The sequence below is a fragment of the Aristolochia californica genome, unplaced genomic scaffold (assembly GCF_029961685.1).
Source record: "Aristolochia californica isolate CCGP_79_NKW_82.1479 unplaced genomic scaffold, dmAriCali1.0.hap1 SCAF_16, whole genome shotgun sequence".
In the NCBI taxonomy this organism is placed as follows: domain Eukaryota; kingdom Viridiplantae; phylum Streptophyta; class Magnoliopsida; order Piperales; family Aristolochiaceae; genus Aristolochia; species Aristolochia californica.
This window is the reverse complement of record NW_027181837.1, coordinates 20,898,687-20,917,366: the sequence shown is the minus strand read 5'-3', so window position 1 is coordinate 20,917,366 and position 18,680 is coordinate 20,898,687. Positions and strand designations below refer to the sequence as shown.

The 18,680-nt window shown below is 36.5% G+C and overlaps 3 protein-coding genes across 3 annotated transcripts; all 3 read left to right on the top strand.

The window, feature by feature from the left end:
- Positions 1-765, top strand: LOC137952506 (putative germin-like protein 2-1). Its single transcript, XM_068799576.1, has 2 exons — positions 1-109; positions 214-765. Exons 1-2 carry the CDS (start codon positions 1-3, stop codon positions 747-749), a joined length of 645 nt encoding a protein of 214 aa, XP_068655677.1. The 3' UTR covers positions 750-765.
- A 3,987-nt stretch (positions 766-4,752) lies between these two features.
- Positions 4,753-5,493, top strand: LOC137953007 (germin-like protein 8-2). Its single transcript, XM_068800178.1, has 2 exons — positions 4,753-4,867; positions 4,958-5,493. The coding sequence occupies exons 1-2, from the start codon at positions 4,756-4,758 to the stop codon at positions 5,491-5,493; spliced, it is 648 nt and encodes a 215-aa protein (XP_068656279.1). The 5' UTR covers positions 4,753-4,755.
- A 1,310-nt stretch (positions 5,494-6,803) lies between these two features.
- Positions 6,804-7,534, top strand: LOC137953138 (putative germin-like protein 2-1). The gene is made up of 2 exons (XM_068800377.1): positions 6,804-6,915; positions 6,999-7,534. The coding sequence occupies exons 1-2, from the start codon at positions 6,807-6,809 to the stop codon at positions 7,532-7,534; spliced, it is 645 nt and encodes a 214-aa protein (XP_068656478.1). The 5' UTR covers positions 6,804-6,806.
- The last annotated feature ends 11,146 nt before the right edge of the window (positions 7,535-18,680 follow it).

Sequence of the window (18,680 nt, the reverse complement as noted above, 5' to 3'; positions counted from 1 at the left end):
ATGGCTGCATTTGCTCCTGTACTCCTCCTTTTGCTCTCTGCTTCCTCTGTTTCTTTCGCATCCGATCCCAGCTCCCTACAAGACTTCTGCGTTGCCACGAAATCAGATGGTAATTATATGCTTATGTTTGCTGTCTTCATAATCTTCAATTCCAGACGAATATGCATTTTCTGGTAATATATAACTGAATACTGCGTTCTTGTTTGTCTTCAGTGCTGGTTAATGGGTTCGTCTGCAAGGACCCAAAGCTTGCTACAGCTGATGATTTCTTCTTCTCCGGACTTCACGTACCTCGCAACATATCAAATACAGTGGGCTCCACTGTCACCCCTGTTAACGTAGCACAGATTGCAGGACTGAACTCACTGGGCATCTCCATGGTCAGGATAGATTACGCACCCAATGGCCAGAATCCCCCCCATACTCATCCCCGAGCCACAGAGATTTTGACTGTCCTGGAAGGCATTCTCCATGTCGGCTTCGTCACTTCCAACCCTCAAAATCGCCTGATCACTAAGGTTCTCCAAAAGGGTGATGTCTTCGTCTTCCCCGTTGGACTTGTCCACTTCCAGATCAACGTGGGTAAGACCAACGCAGTCGCCATTGCCGCTCTGAGCAGCCAAAACCCAGGTGTGATCACCGTCGCCAATGCTGTGTTCGGCTCCAACCCGCCGATTCCAGCTGATATCTTGGCCAAGGCCTTCCAAGTGGATAAGAAGATTGTGGGTTACCTCCAGTCACGGTTTTAATTTTAAATTTTTTGAAAAGCAGTCACGATTTTAAATTGATCACCGAACCTGATCAGTTTCTTATTTTTGTAATGTTTAATCCATTGTTCTGTGTTTTGTAATGATTTATTAAAATTTTATTTCATTGCTATTTTCAGAAGTTTATAAAGGCACCCAACTGGGAAAAAGTGCACCCAAGTAGCATGTGAGGTCCCATAAAGATGGTAAATTGGATGCCCTCCATATGGGGGGTTAGGGGGGTTAGTGCACATGACTCAGGACATGATCTTCATACGTATTACGCAGTTCATATCCTGATGTCATTAGGGAGCGCCGAAATTCATGTCATGTACATGAACATACATGATTCAAGAGTTCATGTCTCAAGAATAAAGAGCGGAAAGTGTTTTCCGCCCGATTTTGAGAATCATCTACATGGCTCTTGCGCGGGCTCTCTCTGGCTCAGACCGTCTCGCTCATTTCTCCTCATTTCGTTCCCGCACCTCGCTCTTGTTCCCGCAGCCCCTCTGTCGTCTCCCTGAAGCCCGAGCTCTCTGCTCCCTCTCTCGTCTCCGCCGTCCCTCTCCGGTCTCCCTCTCTACTGTCTCCATCTCTCGCTGCGAACGTCCTCCCGATGTCCTTCTCTTTCTCGGACTCGCTCTCCCTCTGAACCTCCCGCTCGCTTCTCCCTCTCTCTTATCTCTCTGTCTCTTCTCCCTCTTTTCTCCCTTTCGGCATCTCACTCCCTTCTCCCTCACGCTATTATTTTTTTTCCCAAAAGACCTTTCAATTTCTTGCGATTTTCCTTGTTTAAGTTTCGGTTTTCTTCGATTTTGACATTTGGACTTCTAGGCCTCCCTCTCTTCTCCCTCTCTGCGTACTGTCGGAGCGCCACCTCTATCGGCGTTGCCCACTGGCCCATCACCGTCGCCGTTGCTTGCTGGCTCGCCCCTGAGGAAGACGACGATAGTTTAAAACTATCGTCATCAAAATCATTAATATATAAAATTTATTTATAAAATAATTATTTTTATTTATTTAATACATTTATTTTATAATTACTATATTAAAAATAGTGATTTAATAGTCATAATTAAAATATTTTTAAAATAAATATTTGATAAATTATTTTGGCATAATTATCCGATTGCTATAGTTAATTAAACCAATGGTTTTAAATTTTGTGATAATATATTATTAATTAATAATACATAAAATATATTATGTACAAATATATAGTGTGTTAAATTTATGATTAGATCAATTTTTCTCTTAAATTATTCATTTTTAGGTTAAAGTATATCATATGTTATTAATAACTCCACATATTACTTTCATTTTTTTTATTTATAAAATTATTTATTTATTATTTATAATTAATCGTGTGCGTATTTCATTGTCTCATGTAATTACCATATTAATGCATAATAAAATATCTAATTCAATTAATAAATATATTAATATATGTAATTATACATTAAATAATTTATTTGTGTAGTAATAATGGTTGTTTTACCTAATTTGGGGTTTAAAGATTATGTTGTAATTAAGTGTACTGTAAAGGTTTAGAGATTCTCTTGTTTTTTATGTTTTTCTCATGTTGGGGCACTAACACTGGAAATTGTTTTCCAGTGCACATGAAGTCGTCAATACTAACCCCAAGTGCGAAGATGATCTTCATGTTGGACATGAACTTGATCTTCATGTATCCATTTGGGGGGATTAACCCACCCCCCCTTTAAACACTATGTAAACATGAACTTCAACTTCAAATTCATTTGAATTATCTATATGAACTTCAACTTCAAATTTGGTGTTAGTATGGACAAGTTTATGTGCACTGGAAAACTGTTTCCAGTGATAGTGCCCCAAAATTTAAAAAAATTAAAAAATAAGAGAAAAAGTAACTTGTAATAATATACTTAATTAAAACATAATACCTAAACCTTGAATTAGGTAAAACAAACATGATTACTACACTAATAAGTAATTAATGTATAATTAAAATCTATTAATATATTAATTAATTAAATTAGATATTATATTATTTATTGATTGCAGTTCATTGTACATTAATATAGTAATTATGTGAGCCAATTAATTGTGCACATGATTAATTATAAAAAAAATAAAGTTAAAAATAACAATATAATAAATTAAGTTATTAATTTATTAATAACATAAGATATACTTTAACATAAAAAGGAATGATTTAAAAAAAAGAATTGATCAAATTTTAACTTTAACACACTATATATTTTTATGTATTATTAATTAATAATATTTTTGCGTTAAATTTAAAACCATTGGTTTTATTAATTATATAAATGGGTTAATTGAACCAAAATAATTTATCAAATGCTTGATTTAATAATATTTTAATTACCACAATTAAATTACTATTATGATATAGTAATTAAAAAATAAATATAATAAATAAACAAAAATCAGTGATCCATCAACAAAACCATATTTGTTTTTGACGGTTAAGGCTATAGTCATGGAATGACTCCATGTGCTATAATTCTCCTAAGTGAGGAGTTGTGAAGATACAGTGGATGATTGGGATTAATAAGGTTAACCATGTTTGCGATATCTTTTTTTTTTAAAACCGAGTTGACCAAGATTAACTTGGCTGAACTTGGGCAGAGCCAGTGTCGGCAGTGCGTCTTCGTCCTCATGACGCTGCGACAGAGGCAGCCCTGGAGGGGGGACTGCGATGGAGGCTGCCCTACGAGGGGGACTGCGACGGAGGCGGCCCTACGACGGAGATGACGCTACGCTGGAGGCGTTGCAACAGAGGTGCCGCAATTGAGCGACTCTACAACAAGAACTGCTATGGAGCCGCCGTGCGACGATGTTCGACATCGGGATGGAGACGGGAGAAGGGAGAAGGAGGCTAAGAGGGAGATGAAAATGAGAGAGGAGGAAGAGATCGAGAGAGGAAGAAGGAGACGAAGGAGACCGAGAGAGAAGAGAGCAGGTGGGAAAGAAAAAAAAATTGGCCTCCTGACGCTCATTTGGACAATTTCCAAAAAACTACGGAATCCTAAATCCGGAAATTAAACCTTGGGCATCATCTTCAGATATATCTGATTCATCAACATGAATTGGGCGCTGGTGCACCACTAACGATGTTAGGAGATGAACTGAGTAATGCGACTGAAATTCATCTCCTGATTCTAATTGACTAACCCCCCTATATCTAATATTACTTTAGGGATTGTTTCAGACAAAATTTGGTTCATGTTAAAGCACTCCAATTGAGTTTGGGAAATAACCTTGTGAGTTTCATGTGTTTTTTTTTTTTTTTTTAAAGTTGCAAATGTAATGAGGGTTTGTTTGTGGCAACACAAAATAGTGTGTAAAAGTGTAAATATTATTTTTTTTATGTTAGCTGATTTTTTAGGAATTTTTACCCCAATTCTTCTAGTCTTAGGGAAAATAAGTTTACTATTGTCCCAATAGGAAACGAAGGAAAAGACAAATTGAGGAGGCATGAATGAAAAAAGGTAGATCAACAAGAATACTTTTAATAAACAAAGTGATCAAAGAGAATGATTTTTTCATCATTTTGTACCCTACAAATTGTCCTTTAGAATGATTTGTAAGCGATTCTAAGGTTCCTAACCAGCTAAACACATGAACCAAAGTTCATAGGATGTCAAGGAATCATTTATGAGCCTACCTCAAAAAACTAAACTTCTGAAAAGTTTTTATTAAGCACCATTACAGTTGTTTATTAGTTTTAAGTGCTGAAGTTTGGCTTCCAGTTGATGTTTAGAATCAAAGTAGGTGCTTATGCTGCAGATTGCTTCTATTATTTGCATAGGTATACTAAACTATTTAGTAGATAGTATGAGATGAGGCCAGAAAAATGCATACAAATAAGGTCTTTTCAATCAATTCCTTATCTGTTTTAATATGAGAGTCTTGCCTCTTATCATCTATAAATGGTCTTCTCTTCTTCCTTCAGTCACAACTCACAAGTACGTCTTCTACTAGTCTCTCCACAGGAAGAGTGAGAATGGCCAGAAACATCCTTGTTATTGTCCTCCTCAGCTTAGCTGCTTCTCTTACATTTGCATCCGATCCAAGCCCTCTCCAGGATCTCTGTGTTGCGGACCTTAACAGCAATGGTACTTTCTCTTAATCGTTTTCTCCATTATTTACTCTTTACAAACACTTGGAGTGAGTTCGAAGTGATAACTTATTTGTTTGCTTTGCAGTTCGAGTTAATGGGTTTGTCTGTAAGGACCCCAAGCTCGCCATGGCCAACGATTTCTTCTTTACTGGGCTCAACAGAGTGAGAATCCCAACAAATGCTGTTGGTTCCAACGTGACAGCAGTGAATGTAAACCAGATTCCTGGTCTCAACACTCTGGGCATCTCCATTGTGAGGATCGACTATGCGCCTTACGGCCAGAACCCTCCCCACACGCACCCACGAGCTACCGAGATTTTGACAGTCCTGAAGGGCTGTCTCTTCGTCGGTTTTGTCACATCGAACCCTGAGAATCGCCTCATCAGCAAGGTGCTTCTGGAGGGCGATGTGTTCGTCTTCCCAGTCGGACTCATCCACTTCCAATTCAATGTGGGGAACACTAGTGCAGTCGCTACTGCAGCTTTGAGCAGCCAGAACCCTGGGGTGATCACCGTTGCTAATACTGTCTTTGGGTCAAAACCGAAGATTTCAGCTGGTATTCTGGCTAGAGCTTTTCAGGTGGAGAAGAAGATTGTAGAGCTTATACAATCCAAGTTCTGACGGAGGCTTACTCTGCTGTTATCTACATTTGAATAAATTATGGAAGCTGTTGTGGATTGCCAAGAATAAGTTTTATCAGAGTATCCATGATTTTTGGACTCTGATTCTTCTGTTTACTAAGGGTGTTAATTTTACGTGTTTACGTATTTTTATTTATTATTTATTAAATAGAAAATAAACAGAGTAAAGATCCTTAAGAATAGTCTCAGACCCGAGACTATCGATGAGAACTTCAGAAGAGTTAGGATAAACTAAGTAATTGCACTTTTTATGTGTACTTGTTCTGTGATGCCAACTTCACATGGTATCAGAGCAAATACTCGTATGTAGACTTCCAACCAAATTATTGACGTGTAAAGTTATAAAAAGAGGACCTACACGTGATGGGGAGTGTTAAAGAATAGTCCCACATATATTAGTAAGTAGAATGATCTTGAATTTATTAGTTGGGAAAAAACCTTCCTAAGTTGGCTAGTCATTTTGGGATGAGCCTTGGACCTAACTTCACATATATCATAACCCAAATTATCCACATGAGAGTTTAATTTGGTTAGTCATTTTGGGATGGGCCTTGGACCCAATTCACAATCACCAATGGGTCACTCAATGTTAGGTTCGACCATTAAAACATTTCTGCAAGAAATTTAAAAGTGGAGGCAGGGAAAAGTCTATTACCTCCCCACTTGTTAAGCTCCATTAATACGTAATCTGAAATACTTGTGCAAGCATATATATGTGTTAAGGGGGTCGCAAGAGTGAAAGAACTCTCTATGTATGGTCTTTTGCTGTCCCCCGAGATAATCTCTTGCTGCTGCTCACTCTACTTATGCCAAGAGGAGGCCACTAATGAGTTCAGGAAGAGACGATCGTGGCCAGCTAAGTCAGCAGCTTATTCTCTTTCTTCTCAGAAAGATGCAGCAAAGAGAAGTAATATTTTCTTTTTTCTGCCGCCTAATCTTTTGTCTGCAACAGAAGACTTATTTGCAGAATAGAGTGGCTTGAGTTAAAATGGATATATATCATTTTTGCTGTTGTTGTTCTCTGGTGTCCTCTACTCTTACTCTTCAGTCTTCACGCGGCAAGTATTTGAAAAATCTTAAACTCTATTGCTTGAGAAGAAGCCGTCTACTGCTTGCAGGCGTATTGAATATAAAAAAAACAGTCAAATTAGCACGACCATTTCAAGAGTTACTCTCAACTTGTCAAGACTTTCTTCCCTCTCTCTGTATAAATATCCATGCATAGCATGCTTCTTGCTCACTAAAGAAATTCCACTACTTGTTTCATCTCAATTGTAGTTTGAGAAATTGAAGATGGCTGCCTTCACCCTCGTGCTTTTGCTTCTCCTCTCAGTTTCCACTTGCAGTTTTGCATCTGATCCCAGTCCCCTCCAGGAGTTCTGTGTTGCCACCAAGTCAGATGGTAATACTCTTCTCATTTCTTTCCCTGCAATTAATTCATCATTGTGGATATGAACTTGACTTGTTTTTTGCTTTTTCTTTCAGTTTTGGTGAACGGGTTGGTCTGCAAGGACCCCATGCTTGCTACAGCTGATGATTTCTCCTTCTCTGGACTTCACATACCTCGCAACATATCAAATGCAGTGGGATCCACTGTTACCCCTGTTAATGTAGCGCAGATTGCAGGACTGAACACACTGGGCATCTCCATGGTCAGAGTAGATTATGCACCCTATGGCCAGAATCCCCCCCATACTCACCCACGAGCAACAGAGATCTTGACAGTCCTCGAAGGCACTCTCTACGTCGGTTTTGTCACTTCCAACCCTGAAAATCGACTCATTTCTAAGCTTCTCCAAAAGGGTGACGTCTTTGTCTTCCCTGTCGGACTCATCCATTTCCAGCATAATCCAGGCCTCACCAAAGCAGTTGCCATCGCTGCTCTCAGCAGCCAAAATCCAGGAGTCATCACCATTGCTAATACCGTTTTTGGGTCAAGCCCAGCAATCGCCGAAGATGCTTTAGCCAAGGCCTTACAAGTGAACAAGAGCGTGGTGAATTACATTCAGTCCAAATTCTAGGCGCACAACCATTACAATAATTTGTTTCAGCCATTTGAAATGTTGTCATTCTTTAATATATATATTTTTTTTCTGGCTAGTTTGTAGTTTGTATTTTTTGGTTTGCGCGGATTTGTGACAAGAATTAAACCAAGTTTGAATAGATCTGTAATCAAGTTCACAATGTCGTTTCGTCCTCTGAGTTCTGAACATAACCCGTAATCCTGATAAGCACAAAAACAAATGAAAAAAATAGAATATCCAAATCAATAAAATAACCGAGTGAAATAAGATAACTGATCTGTTCTTCAGTTTCAAAAACAAAGAAAAGAACAGAAGAGATCAAGAAGAGAAGAAACAATAGAAGAGAAAGAAAATTAAGGTAGAGAGCGAAAATATGATAGGTGTTGGAATTGACCTTCTCTAAAAGGTCATCTTTTTTCTGCCCTTACATACTATTTTACTTGAGTTTTATCGTCCTCCCCCCAAGAGATTCGAAACCTAGAAATGACCATCAAATCAGAATATCAAATCCTTGTTTGGTATCGAGTCCAATCACTCAAACCCTTCAAAATCATTCATCTCATCTAGTCACTCATTTCATATTCCTTTAGTTTAAATCCTATACATCTTGTCAATCAGTCCATATGGGAAGCTGTCAAGACTGAAGATAACAAGAACTGAGCTTGTAGCAACTGCCCACACCAGAAAAAGCCTTCCCCGAGTTCATTTACTTATCATTATTATTTTCACACTTTTTTCTGTTTACATTACTTTAGATGGGTATTTTTCATACCTTATCATAAAAAAAAAGACAATAGGATAAAATTATCAACTCAGTTAGTCAAGACCACACTAAAATCATAATTGCTGTGTGTATCAGAAAACACTTGGGTAGGGGCCAATGTGCCCAATGAGGTCACCAAGCACTTTGAACAGGGGGGACCTTTATCTTGTTCATTGGGGATTGACACTTGGTGGCTTTGTGTCAAAAGAGATGTCTCGCTGCATGGCCATGCTATCTCCCTTGGCTTTGCATGGAAGGCCCCAACAACAGGGAGTAATTAGTGATCCAGATGTGTCTCATGAAACCAAATGAATTTGGTGGATGGGATATATGCTTTGTGTTTCAGTACCTTGTGACTTAAGAGTGCCCACCACTTTGATTTGTTCCTAAGAGGTAGAGAAAACAACAAATTGTGGGATGATTTTCCTTTTCTTCAACATTTTTCATGGTTTAGTAACTAAATGTATTTGATAGGCAAAATGCAATTTCATATATGTAATTTTTTTTCTCCAGTAAAGCCTTAAAAGTCCATATGACTCTTTTAGATAAAATTCTATAATTCATATCAAATTAGACTTTTTTGAGAAATAGAGACATTGATGAGAACCACAGAGACTTTCAAGTTGATTAAAGTTTCTTGTAAGGTAAAGTGATCATTGTTATTTCATATAGTTAATGGATGATTAAATAAAAGATAAATGTTAATTTTTAGTAGTTGATTGATTGGGTATTATGTTATGTAAGTAGTAATAAAAATATTTTACAAAGGCAAAGAGAAAGATTAGAAATAGGATATACACATTATGTCGAATGTGTTGGTCTTAAGATCCCCTCTGAGATAATTTTTATGATAACAAATACTCGAGTTATGTATTAAGTATATTATGCAACTCATAAAGCCATCAAAGAATTTTTTTGGCAACATATTAGTACGACCAGCCATGGTTCATCCCAATGGTCCACATACAAAGGAAAGTAAGCAACTCATGTCAGGATCAGTAGCATTGCTTGATAGAATGGGCAAAAGGAGTCGACCATATAGCAAGAAGTTATCACTTCATTTAAGAATTTGCACAACTGAAGCATCAAAAGTTGAAGGAGCCGAGCCAATGCATAGAAGTCAAGCTCATTAGTCAGAAAGACAAAGCCTTGAAGTGTAAAGACAGAGGAATCAAACATATGGTGAAATAGGAGGTAAAGTAGTTGACCCCTATGAAAGGAATCGACTCCTTGTCATAATAGAAAGGCAAATGGTGTGAGTACAAAGAATTGGAAAGTTCTGAATGTGAAAAAGGAGACTAACTCATCAAAGGAGTTGACCCCTTGACATGATGGAGTAAAAGGATCCGACTACAGAAAATAAAAGGTTTTGATAGAGAACTATGAGGAGTCGACCGTTTGAAATAAGAGTTGACCCCTATAAACATGAAGAAAAAAGAAAGACAAGATTTGATATGTTTTATAATGAAAAATAAAAAAAAGGTTACTATTTCTTGATACGTTTTGCTTGCCTTTGATTTCATTCATAACTTGTTGTAGTTTGAATGTTGAGTAAAATGTTTAATCTAATCAACAACAAGAGGAGTGCAGCTATGACCATGGGCAGGTCAAGATTTATTGAATTATGTTGGGTTATTATATTTGTGATAATGGTTTGAAAATGAGCATTGATGTCTTAGTGAATTTTGGGAGAATGAATGAACCATCGACCAACCTTGGAAAGGAAGTTCCCTATGAAAATTAACTCTAGACAAGATCCCCATAGAAATCCCTTACTATGGTATCAACCACATTCCTTTGGCCTCTAGATGTGTCATTTTTATGAAATAGGCAAACTTAGGACCTATCCATCTAAATGGTAATCCTCTTGTAAAAAATTAAAGTATAAAAATAGAAGGATGCAAATGAGGAGAAAGAGATCAAAGAAAGTCAGCCCCAAGGACATGATCCTTGAAGAAAAACAAAGTGTGCTAGGAAAACCAAGGGATTTGAGAGGGATGACCAATTAAAAAGATGAGCCTATCAGATGCATAGGGCTGAAGAAATGGGCAATAAATGAGGTCAAATTAAACTTTAAAATAACTTCATCTCATTTGAAGAAGAAAAAAGAAAATTTAGAAAGTAGAGGAAGTTAAGAAAGTTTTTGAAGCAAGAAATGAAAATGAAGGAATGAGATAGAGCTTAAACTTTAAATTTAAAAAACCTCATTAAAAATGTGTGGAAGAGATGAAGAGATGAAGGAACTTTCTTACGAGAATAAAAATTCTTCAAGGGAACCACCTAATATATCTAGGTGTAAATGGAGCCTTTGCTAACTCAAGTCCCCAAGGGAAATTAAACCCCCAATTTTGATGATTGTTCTAGTCATTGTATATTGTTTTAGATGTATGAGGTTTGTGCTCTAATTGTAATACTATTTGAGGCTACCTATGGTTGAATGTCATAGAACATTATAAAAAGTCGGAGTAAAATGTAACAACCAAGGGTAGAAAATTGCATAATGACAGGAGGATCATCACTATTGGGAGAGTATATTTACAACGTCCATAATGAATTTTTATGATGTCAAAAGGGGAAAAGAAATTTTGGACTGAACATATAAATTGTTTACAAAGTAAACATAGCATTAAACTTTGGAGAATCAAATTGAAAGTTTTGATTTTTATATTTGATATTTATTTATATTTAAGCACTTATTGGGCTTATATTTTATATGTTTATGGGTGTCCGTCATCATAAAAAAATAGGAAGAGTGTTGGTCTCGAGATCCTTGTTAAGATAATTTTGATGATAACAAATACTCATGTTACTAATTATACGCATTAAGTATTTATGTAAACCATAAAACCCTCAAAGAAAATTTTTAGTAGCATCCAATTCGACCAACCATGGTCCATCCTTGTGGTCCATACAAAATAGAGAAACAAGTAGCTCATGGTAGAAATCACACCGTCCAAACAACTTTGTAACACCGTTTGATCGGGAGAAAGAAATAATCATATTGTGCAAATAGCTAACAGGCAAAGGTAATCAACCACATAGCAAAAAGTCAATCACTTTGGATAAAAAAATTGAAGAATTGAAATGCCAAAGGTCGAAGGAATTAAACTCATGCATAGAAGTCAAGCTCATTAATGAGAAATATGAATTCCTAAAGTGAAAAGACAAAAATGAATCAAACATATGGTGAAAAAGGAGCTAAAGGAGCCAACCCCTTGTCATAGCATAAAAAGAAAGGGTGTTAATTACAAAGAAACAAAAAGTTTTGAAGGCGAAAAAGGAGTTGAACCCATCAAAAGAGTCAAAACCTTAGCATAGAAGTTAATACATTTGTCAAGATGAAGTAGCGAAAGGAGTCAACTACAAAAAAATAGAAGATTTTGACAAAGAAAAATGAGTCAAACCCACTATGAGGAGTTGACCCCTTAGCAAAAGGAGTTGAGCCACATAGAAGCAAAAACTTGAAGAAAAAGGAAAAAAGAGTCAATCCCATGAAATAGTGAGATTTGAGAAAGAAAAAGAAGTCAACTCCTGCTTGACACAGAAGTTTCCACAATTTTCGGGCTTAGTTTTCATCTATTTTTGCAAAATGTCAAAATAGTTTTATCCACTTATTCTAGCTAGTTTTTGAATATTGGAACTTGTGTTATTTAACCCCAACTCACATCAATAAAAACCATGCCTCCCAAGCCCTCACACATGAATTAAGAAGTTTTAGGCTCCAAATTATATAATTTTCTTCATTAAGATAAGTATTTCAATGCTTATTCTTTTAAATATTGATTGATTAGATCTCGGTTTGTTGAATGTGTGCTAAGAGTTTTTAAAGATCACATTTGATTTGGCAATTGCATTTTGAGTAATTTTGTGATTGATTCCACTTGAAATAGGTATTATTACCTCCTTTACTTTCAAATCATATCTTATATGCCAGTATTCCAAGTTATTGAGGCATTTGAAGGGATTTTTTTTCAAAATATTAAAAGTTGGGACTAAGATTTCAAATCCAAGTATTTACATGCATATACTTTGAGATATTTCAATGGTATTTGGTCATGTACGAAGAACTAGCACTAGTACACGTTAAAATCAATTATTTTAGTGACTTGCTTTGTGTACATTTTCCAATTTAAAAATCTATTCCCAAATTTACATTGAGCCTCTATTTTAAAATTAAGTTATCAAAGATTATTTTAAGCTGCCTATATTTTCAAATAAAATCATTAAGTACTATCTTGAACTAATTATTACATTGAATGGGTATTTAGTATTGGTGCACTTATGGCTTGGATTTTCAAATCTACCTGTTGAGAGGTAATTTATGTTGGGCTATATTATAAGTAGGTAATCCTTACAATCTAAGTCAAGCCTTGAACAGGCAAGACCATCCTCAAATCCTATGTGTTAAAGAGAAGTGCTTGAGGAGTAGAAATTGGGCAGTTGTAATTGTTGCTATATGAGCTATAAGATCTTGTGTAGGTAGGCAGTGCTAAAAATCTATGTGTGGATCTAAGTTGGTATGCCTAGTGAGCTTGTGAAACTCCATGTGTGGGTCTAGGTTTGTGTAGCCTACTAAATTGTTGGAAGATCCCTTTATGGGTATAAGCTTGTGTGCCTAGTTAGCTGATGTAAATCTAATTCAGGGTGTGCTAATGTAAGTTGATTGTTATGGTCAATTGAGTATCATAAATCCTTACATAGATAATATTGTAATTGGTCTTAGAAGCAATTTGTTGTAGATGTCGTAAGACACCCTAAGCTTGGTAGATCCTCAAGTTGCTAAATCATCTTGAAGATGGACTAGCAATTTGTAGATGGATTGTGAACCACCTCAAATATTTTATACTTTGTATATAATTGCTTCAAAATGTATCTTGATAATTGTGCACGAATGTAAATTATAAAATTAGCCTTGGACTTTAAATTAATTAAAAGGACAAATACACATGCATAAAGATTAAGAAACAAGAGTTAAAATTTAGAACAAGAGTTAACAAATTCCACCTCCCCACCCCACCCCTCTAGGTTTGTTCTTCACTGAGGCTAAAAAAATATTAGATATATAACTAGGTATGATTTTTTCCATCTCTATCAAACTAGAAACAAATCTATGATGGGGTAATTTTGCATACATATGTTTTTCTTTAAGATAGATAAATATAGAATAAGCACAAATAAATATGGAAAATTACTATTAAAAAATAAATATTTAAGGTGCTTTAGATCTTATCTTTGAATGGACCCTATAACTCTAGATAGTATTTTTAGAGAAATTTCACAAAAGTTTTATTACATAATTACATCAATTAAAATCAAAATTAAAATATTAATCTACAACTAATTGTAAGAAAAAATACTTTAATTTTTTTTCAAAGTTCCTAACAAATCACAAGATGGCTCAAGTTATACAAATTTCTTCCCCGATGAATTGATCCTATGAGATGGAATGAATGTAGTCTATTCATGAATTTGCATGCCTAGATTGAGATGGCTGGTTTCAGATTACATTTGAAATAGAACTTACCCAACCAATGTACTTGTAGATTACTTTTCTTTGATTTGGTTTGAAGACATCAAGGAAATTGAATCATGAGATGAGTCTTGTAATTATTAGCTTGCATTATCAGGCCCACTATTATATCATTAATGTTAATGTTAATTTTAGAGATCATAGTACTATTCCTCTTCTTTCATAGACTTCAAACCTAACCTCTCTTTTGCCTAATAATTTCTACTCAGAAATTATCATTATGGGTGTTGTTATTGATTTTTCTTTTTACCAAAACTTCACGAGGCTGAAGTTAAGAAAGAACAATTCTTGCAATTGACTGAAGTTTCAATGAGACCATATAATATAGGTATACATGACTGATCCAATATGAAAAACCATTTGGTGCGAAATATACGAAACGACTATCTCAGTTGTCCGATCATGATCGAACGACTGAGATAGCCGTTGATTGGACGACTGAGATAGTCGTTGATCGGACGACTGAGATAACTTTTCGCACCAAATGACTTTTCGTATTGGATTAGCCTTCTATAGGTGTAATAACAAGTTTAAAAAGTATTTTTATCTTTCAATGCACTTGATAGAATAATCTAAAAATTGGTTGTCTATAAGAAAATTTCGAAATTAGAAGGATGAATATAAATATTTCAAGGAAATTGCAGCAGAAATTAATCCATAATCATGACATTAAGCCAAACATTTTAGCACAAATGAACTAGGCAAGAGAGTTTTCATTTCCTACCACTAAAATTAAGGTATAAGAGCCTTCAATCTAGATAATGGAAAGTTTGAAACTTCCTCAAGATATTCAACTTTTACATGTTTTTAGGCCTATATCGCAAGTCAATCGGATGGACTTTGACACATTTTTCTTATAAGGAAATATTACTCAACCAAAATTAGCCAAAGTGTTCTTGTTCTGTCATTTCAACTTTTAATCATGAAGTCTCAAAGACACTCATTCTGTCAATTTAGAACTCTTCCACAATAACATCAGCCTTATCCCAAACATGTTAAAGATACATGAATCATTTTCTGCATTTAGAATTACCAGATAACTCCATTCCCAAGTTACCTCCTTCAGTGTTGTCTTTAAGTTTCATAGTTAATTTCTGTATGCTGGAAATTATTTGATCATTCCTGTAACGTTACCATCTTGAAATAACAATCAGAGTATTTCATTTCCATTTCCAACATCAATTATCTATACTCACTTTATCACTCTCATAATCAGAAAAATTGTCGATGAAGATGGCTCAACAAATGCCATGATTTGACAGTCAAACTCCTGCATAATCCTAATAATTCTTGATAATTTCCTTTTTCTATTCCAGTCTCAATTTTAAGCAACCCATCAGGCACCAAATAATTGCCGACACCAGTTATAATCTAAAACTATTTCTGGGTTTTGTGGCCCTCTCTGCAACAGTGACTCCATGTTTCAGTGCAGATTATATAAAGAGTGTCATAACAGTGACTGACTCCATGAATGATCAGTGAACAGTTTTCAGTTCTGATGAGTTCATTCAATCACTATTTAAACAATTCTGAACTCTTTCTTGGTGAAAGGATGGTTCGGTTTTATGACAGGGCTGTGCCCCTACAGCTTAGGAAGATTTGGGGGGGAAAAGAAGAATCTGTATCAGCTCATGCTGGCGGGTAGCTAATGTTTGTTTTTTTCCAAGAAGTGAGATTCTCTTTCAATGTCGTCGTAAGATGGAGATCCAGATGGTGTAATATATATGGCTGGGCTTTATATTTATCATTGAATCAAATAAAAATTGACTGCTGGTCTGGTTGGATCTGGCTGTCGCTTTTTTTTTTCTTTTTTTTTTCTGGTTTAAATGGTACATTATGGCGACTTCCCTGAAGCTAGCTACAAGCTTCTCATATGAATAAATTCAGAAACATTTAATAATTTATCATTCATTAGTTGATTATGACGAGAGGAAGCCATAATTGTTCGTCAAGAACTAGTGTAACCCCCCTAGTTAATATCTGGAAGAAAAGCAGGTTACATTCGGTAAATTGAGAACCAGTGTAATACGAAGAAGAAGGTAGTTATGTTCTTAGGCCTCTTTTAAGGTTTGATATGCACATCTAGTGGTTAATCTTAAGGTTAAGAATTGCGTTTACTTTAATTTTTTACATTTGGACGTGTCTGTAGAGCATGTGACTCTACGTGCCACCCTTGTAGGGCTGCAAACTATACCAAGTGAGAGAAATTAGATAGCTTAATTAACCCTTTTCTTAATACTAACCCAGACATTAAATATCTCTTCCCAAGAACCAAAAACCAATTAGTCTTTGTGTCCCTGAGATTCCTTAAACCACATCTCAACATAAGTTAAAAAGTAAATTAATGGAGGGATCTCGCCAAGTGTCCGTCTTCTCTGATGAAAAAAAATAAAAAATTCTTGACATTTCCGATACTTAATCCTTTGCTTTAGCCCTAAACCCTGCATTAGTTATAAAAAAATCCCAATTTTCTTATCATTTCCCAGATGACAACAAAAAGGGTTGGGAAAAGGTGATCTGGTGATGACTACTGTGTTGGCACTTTGAGTAGAAATCTGGTGAGCTTCTCAACTCAGTTTGGAGGGCTTTTGAGATGAGCTCGTTGGAAGTAAAGCCATTTTAGAATGCAAAGCAGCACGTGCATCACCCACATCCCAATGCCCATAAACCCTAAGTCCTTATTTTAATCCAATTCTGCAGAAGATGAGAAAGAAAGAAAAGCTTGGATTTGGAGCTCTCGAGAAGGCATTTGTATATTAGGGTTTCTTATGTTCTCGAGGGGAGTCTTCTTATTTTTCACTCCAATCATGGTTGAACTACCTAGGGAAGAAGCTTCATTTGTATAATATGCATGTGGATGTATATCTAGGGTTAGTGAAGATGATTAGGGTTGGGATACCAAGATCTGTAGATGGGTTTATATTATTCAGGGTTTTCTGAGCCGTGTTTTAACTTGAAACGGAATCAAACTCGTTACTTTCTTGTAATATGAGTCCCTAATTCAATCTTATGTTAAGATGTGGTTCAGAAAAAGGGCCCTACATAGATACTAGGGTTTGCATGGCTGGGACTCTTACAAGTAGACACTTGCAGCGGTGGACCATGAGAAATTATTTCTTCTTCTTTTTGTTGGGTTGATGAGGACGCTGCTTCCTGCCTTTTTCGAGTCCTTTGACCGTCACGGTGGTGATGTCGACGGTTATGTGCTTCACAAGCAACAAAGATTGTCTTCTCAGGTCTGAAAGAACGTCTCGGATCCGGTCAATTGGATCACTCCGGTGGCCGACGAATGACGCGGAAGGGCGTCAGGCCGTGAGGCAAGTGTCACGCGCGTGGATTTACATGGGTGTCATCAAGCGTGACCGGAGGAGCTAAAGATGACCTTGCAGGGCGACTTGAAATCCAGTTCTGATTAATATAATCGGAATCTTGTCGTCGCCAGCATCGAGAGTCATGGCGTCGTAGGGTGCCAATTGGTCGCCTTTTTCTAAGCTCGGATTAAACCCAGGATTAAACAAAGGGTCCAGTTCACATGGGCGGATGCTTCTGATTCCTGAGGGAAGACAGGCTCTGAGGCACTGCACGGAGAATCCCACTGTGAGCCTGTTCTCTTCTGGGATTTCAGTAGGCTTCTCTTCATGCAGGAACGTGGGAGAACCTCTGTCTTGAGCTCAATCAATGAGGGTGTGGACCACTGCCTTCAATGACCACTTGATCATCATATGGGTTCTCTTTGTTTTGTTTTTCCTCCTCTGAACACAAAATTATCTTTAAAAACTGATTCTTTTTTATCCCTTTTTAACCCACAGAGGCCTTTGTTAATTAATCAACTTCCGGTTATCATTAGATCTTTCCATTTCATTGGGCAGATGACATCATTGGCTTGATTTGTTCTAATCAAGTAGGATTATTCGCAGATTCCTCAAGGTCATCCCACCCTTAAAACAGAGAGACATATATATATATATATATATATATATATATATATGACATCATGAACCTTGAAAAGCAGCAAAGTGGTAAGGCGTGTATGGATGAAAATGAAGGGAAGCGTTGCCACCCTAGGTCTTTGTAAGCATTCCAGTCCAGAAACAACCCCTCCGAGTGGTGAGACATTAAGGAGAGGGATGAGAGAGAGAGAGAGAAAGAAAGAGAGATTGGCCTCTCAGGCCAGGCTAGGGAGATTCTGTAAAGGTCCCATCAAGCAAGGGAGGATGGTCGGTGATTCCGACTCTGATCATTGGCCTATTGAATACTTCAATCCCTCAAAATACTAAACTAAAGACAACCTCTCCTTCCTTCACACCAACACCCATACATCACCACCATTAAAAAAACCTCCCCATCTCTTTAATTTAAATGAATTAACACCTCATGTTTGGACTTGGACCACCCCCACATCAAAACCTTTCATCCCCACAACACCTTTCTTCAAAAATCATATAATAGCCCCTGCTTGTTAAACCTTCCCAAAGGACAACAAGACCCATTTTATTAGAATTCTAAATGCTTCATGTTCAACACCAATGGATTAGTGTGATACAATGTTTTAGACAGTTCATCCTGTGTCTCAGTCGACCGCAGATTTGTCGGTAGGGTGTTTCAATCAATGGTCCAGATCTTTTTGTCGACCGGAACATTTGGGATCGAATATTCGTAGGTCCCTTAGTTTAGAGATTAATTAATACTAAAATTGTGGTATAATATGATTGACATCAATTATCAGAATTACCCTAGAGTTTGAACACCAATGATATGGTGATATGGTTGCAAGAATTTCAAAGGGACCCACCAAAGGGTGACACCACTACAACATGTAGCAAGGGGCACATTAGGAATAAAATTACTGT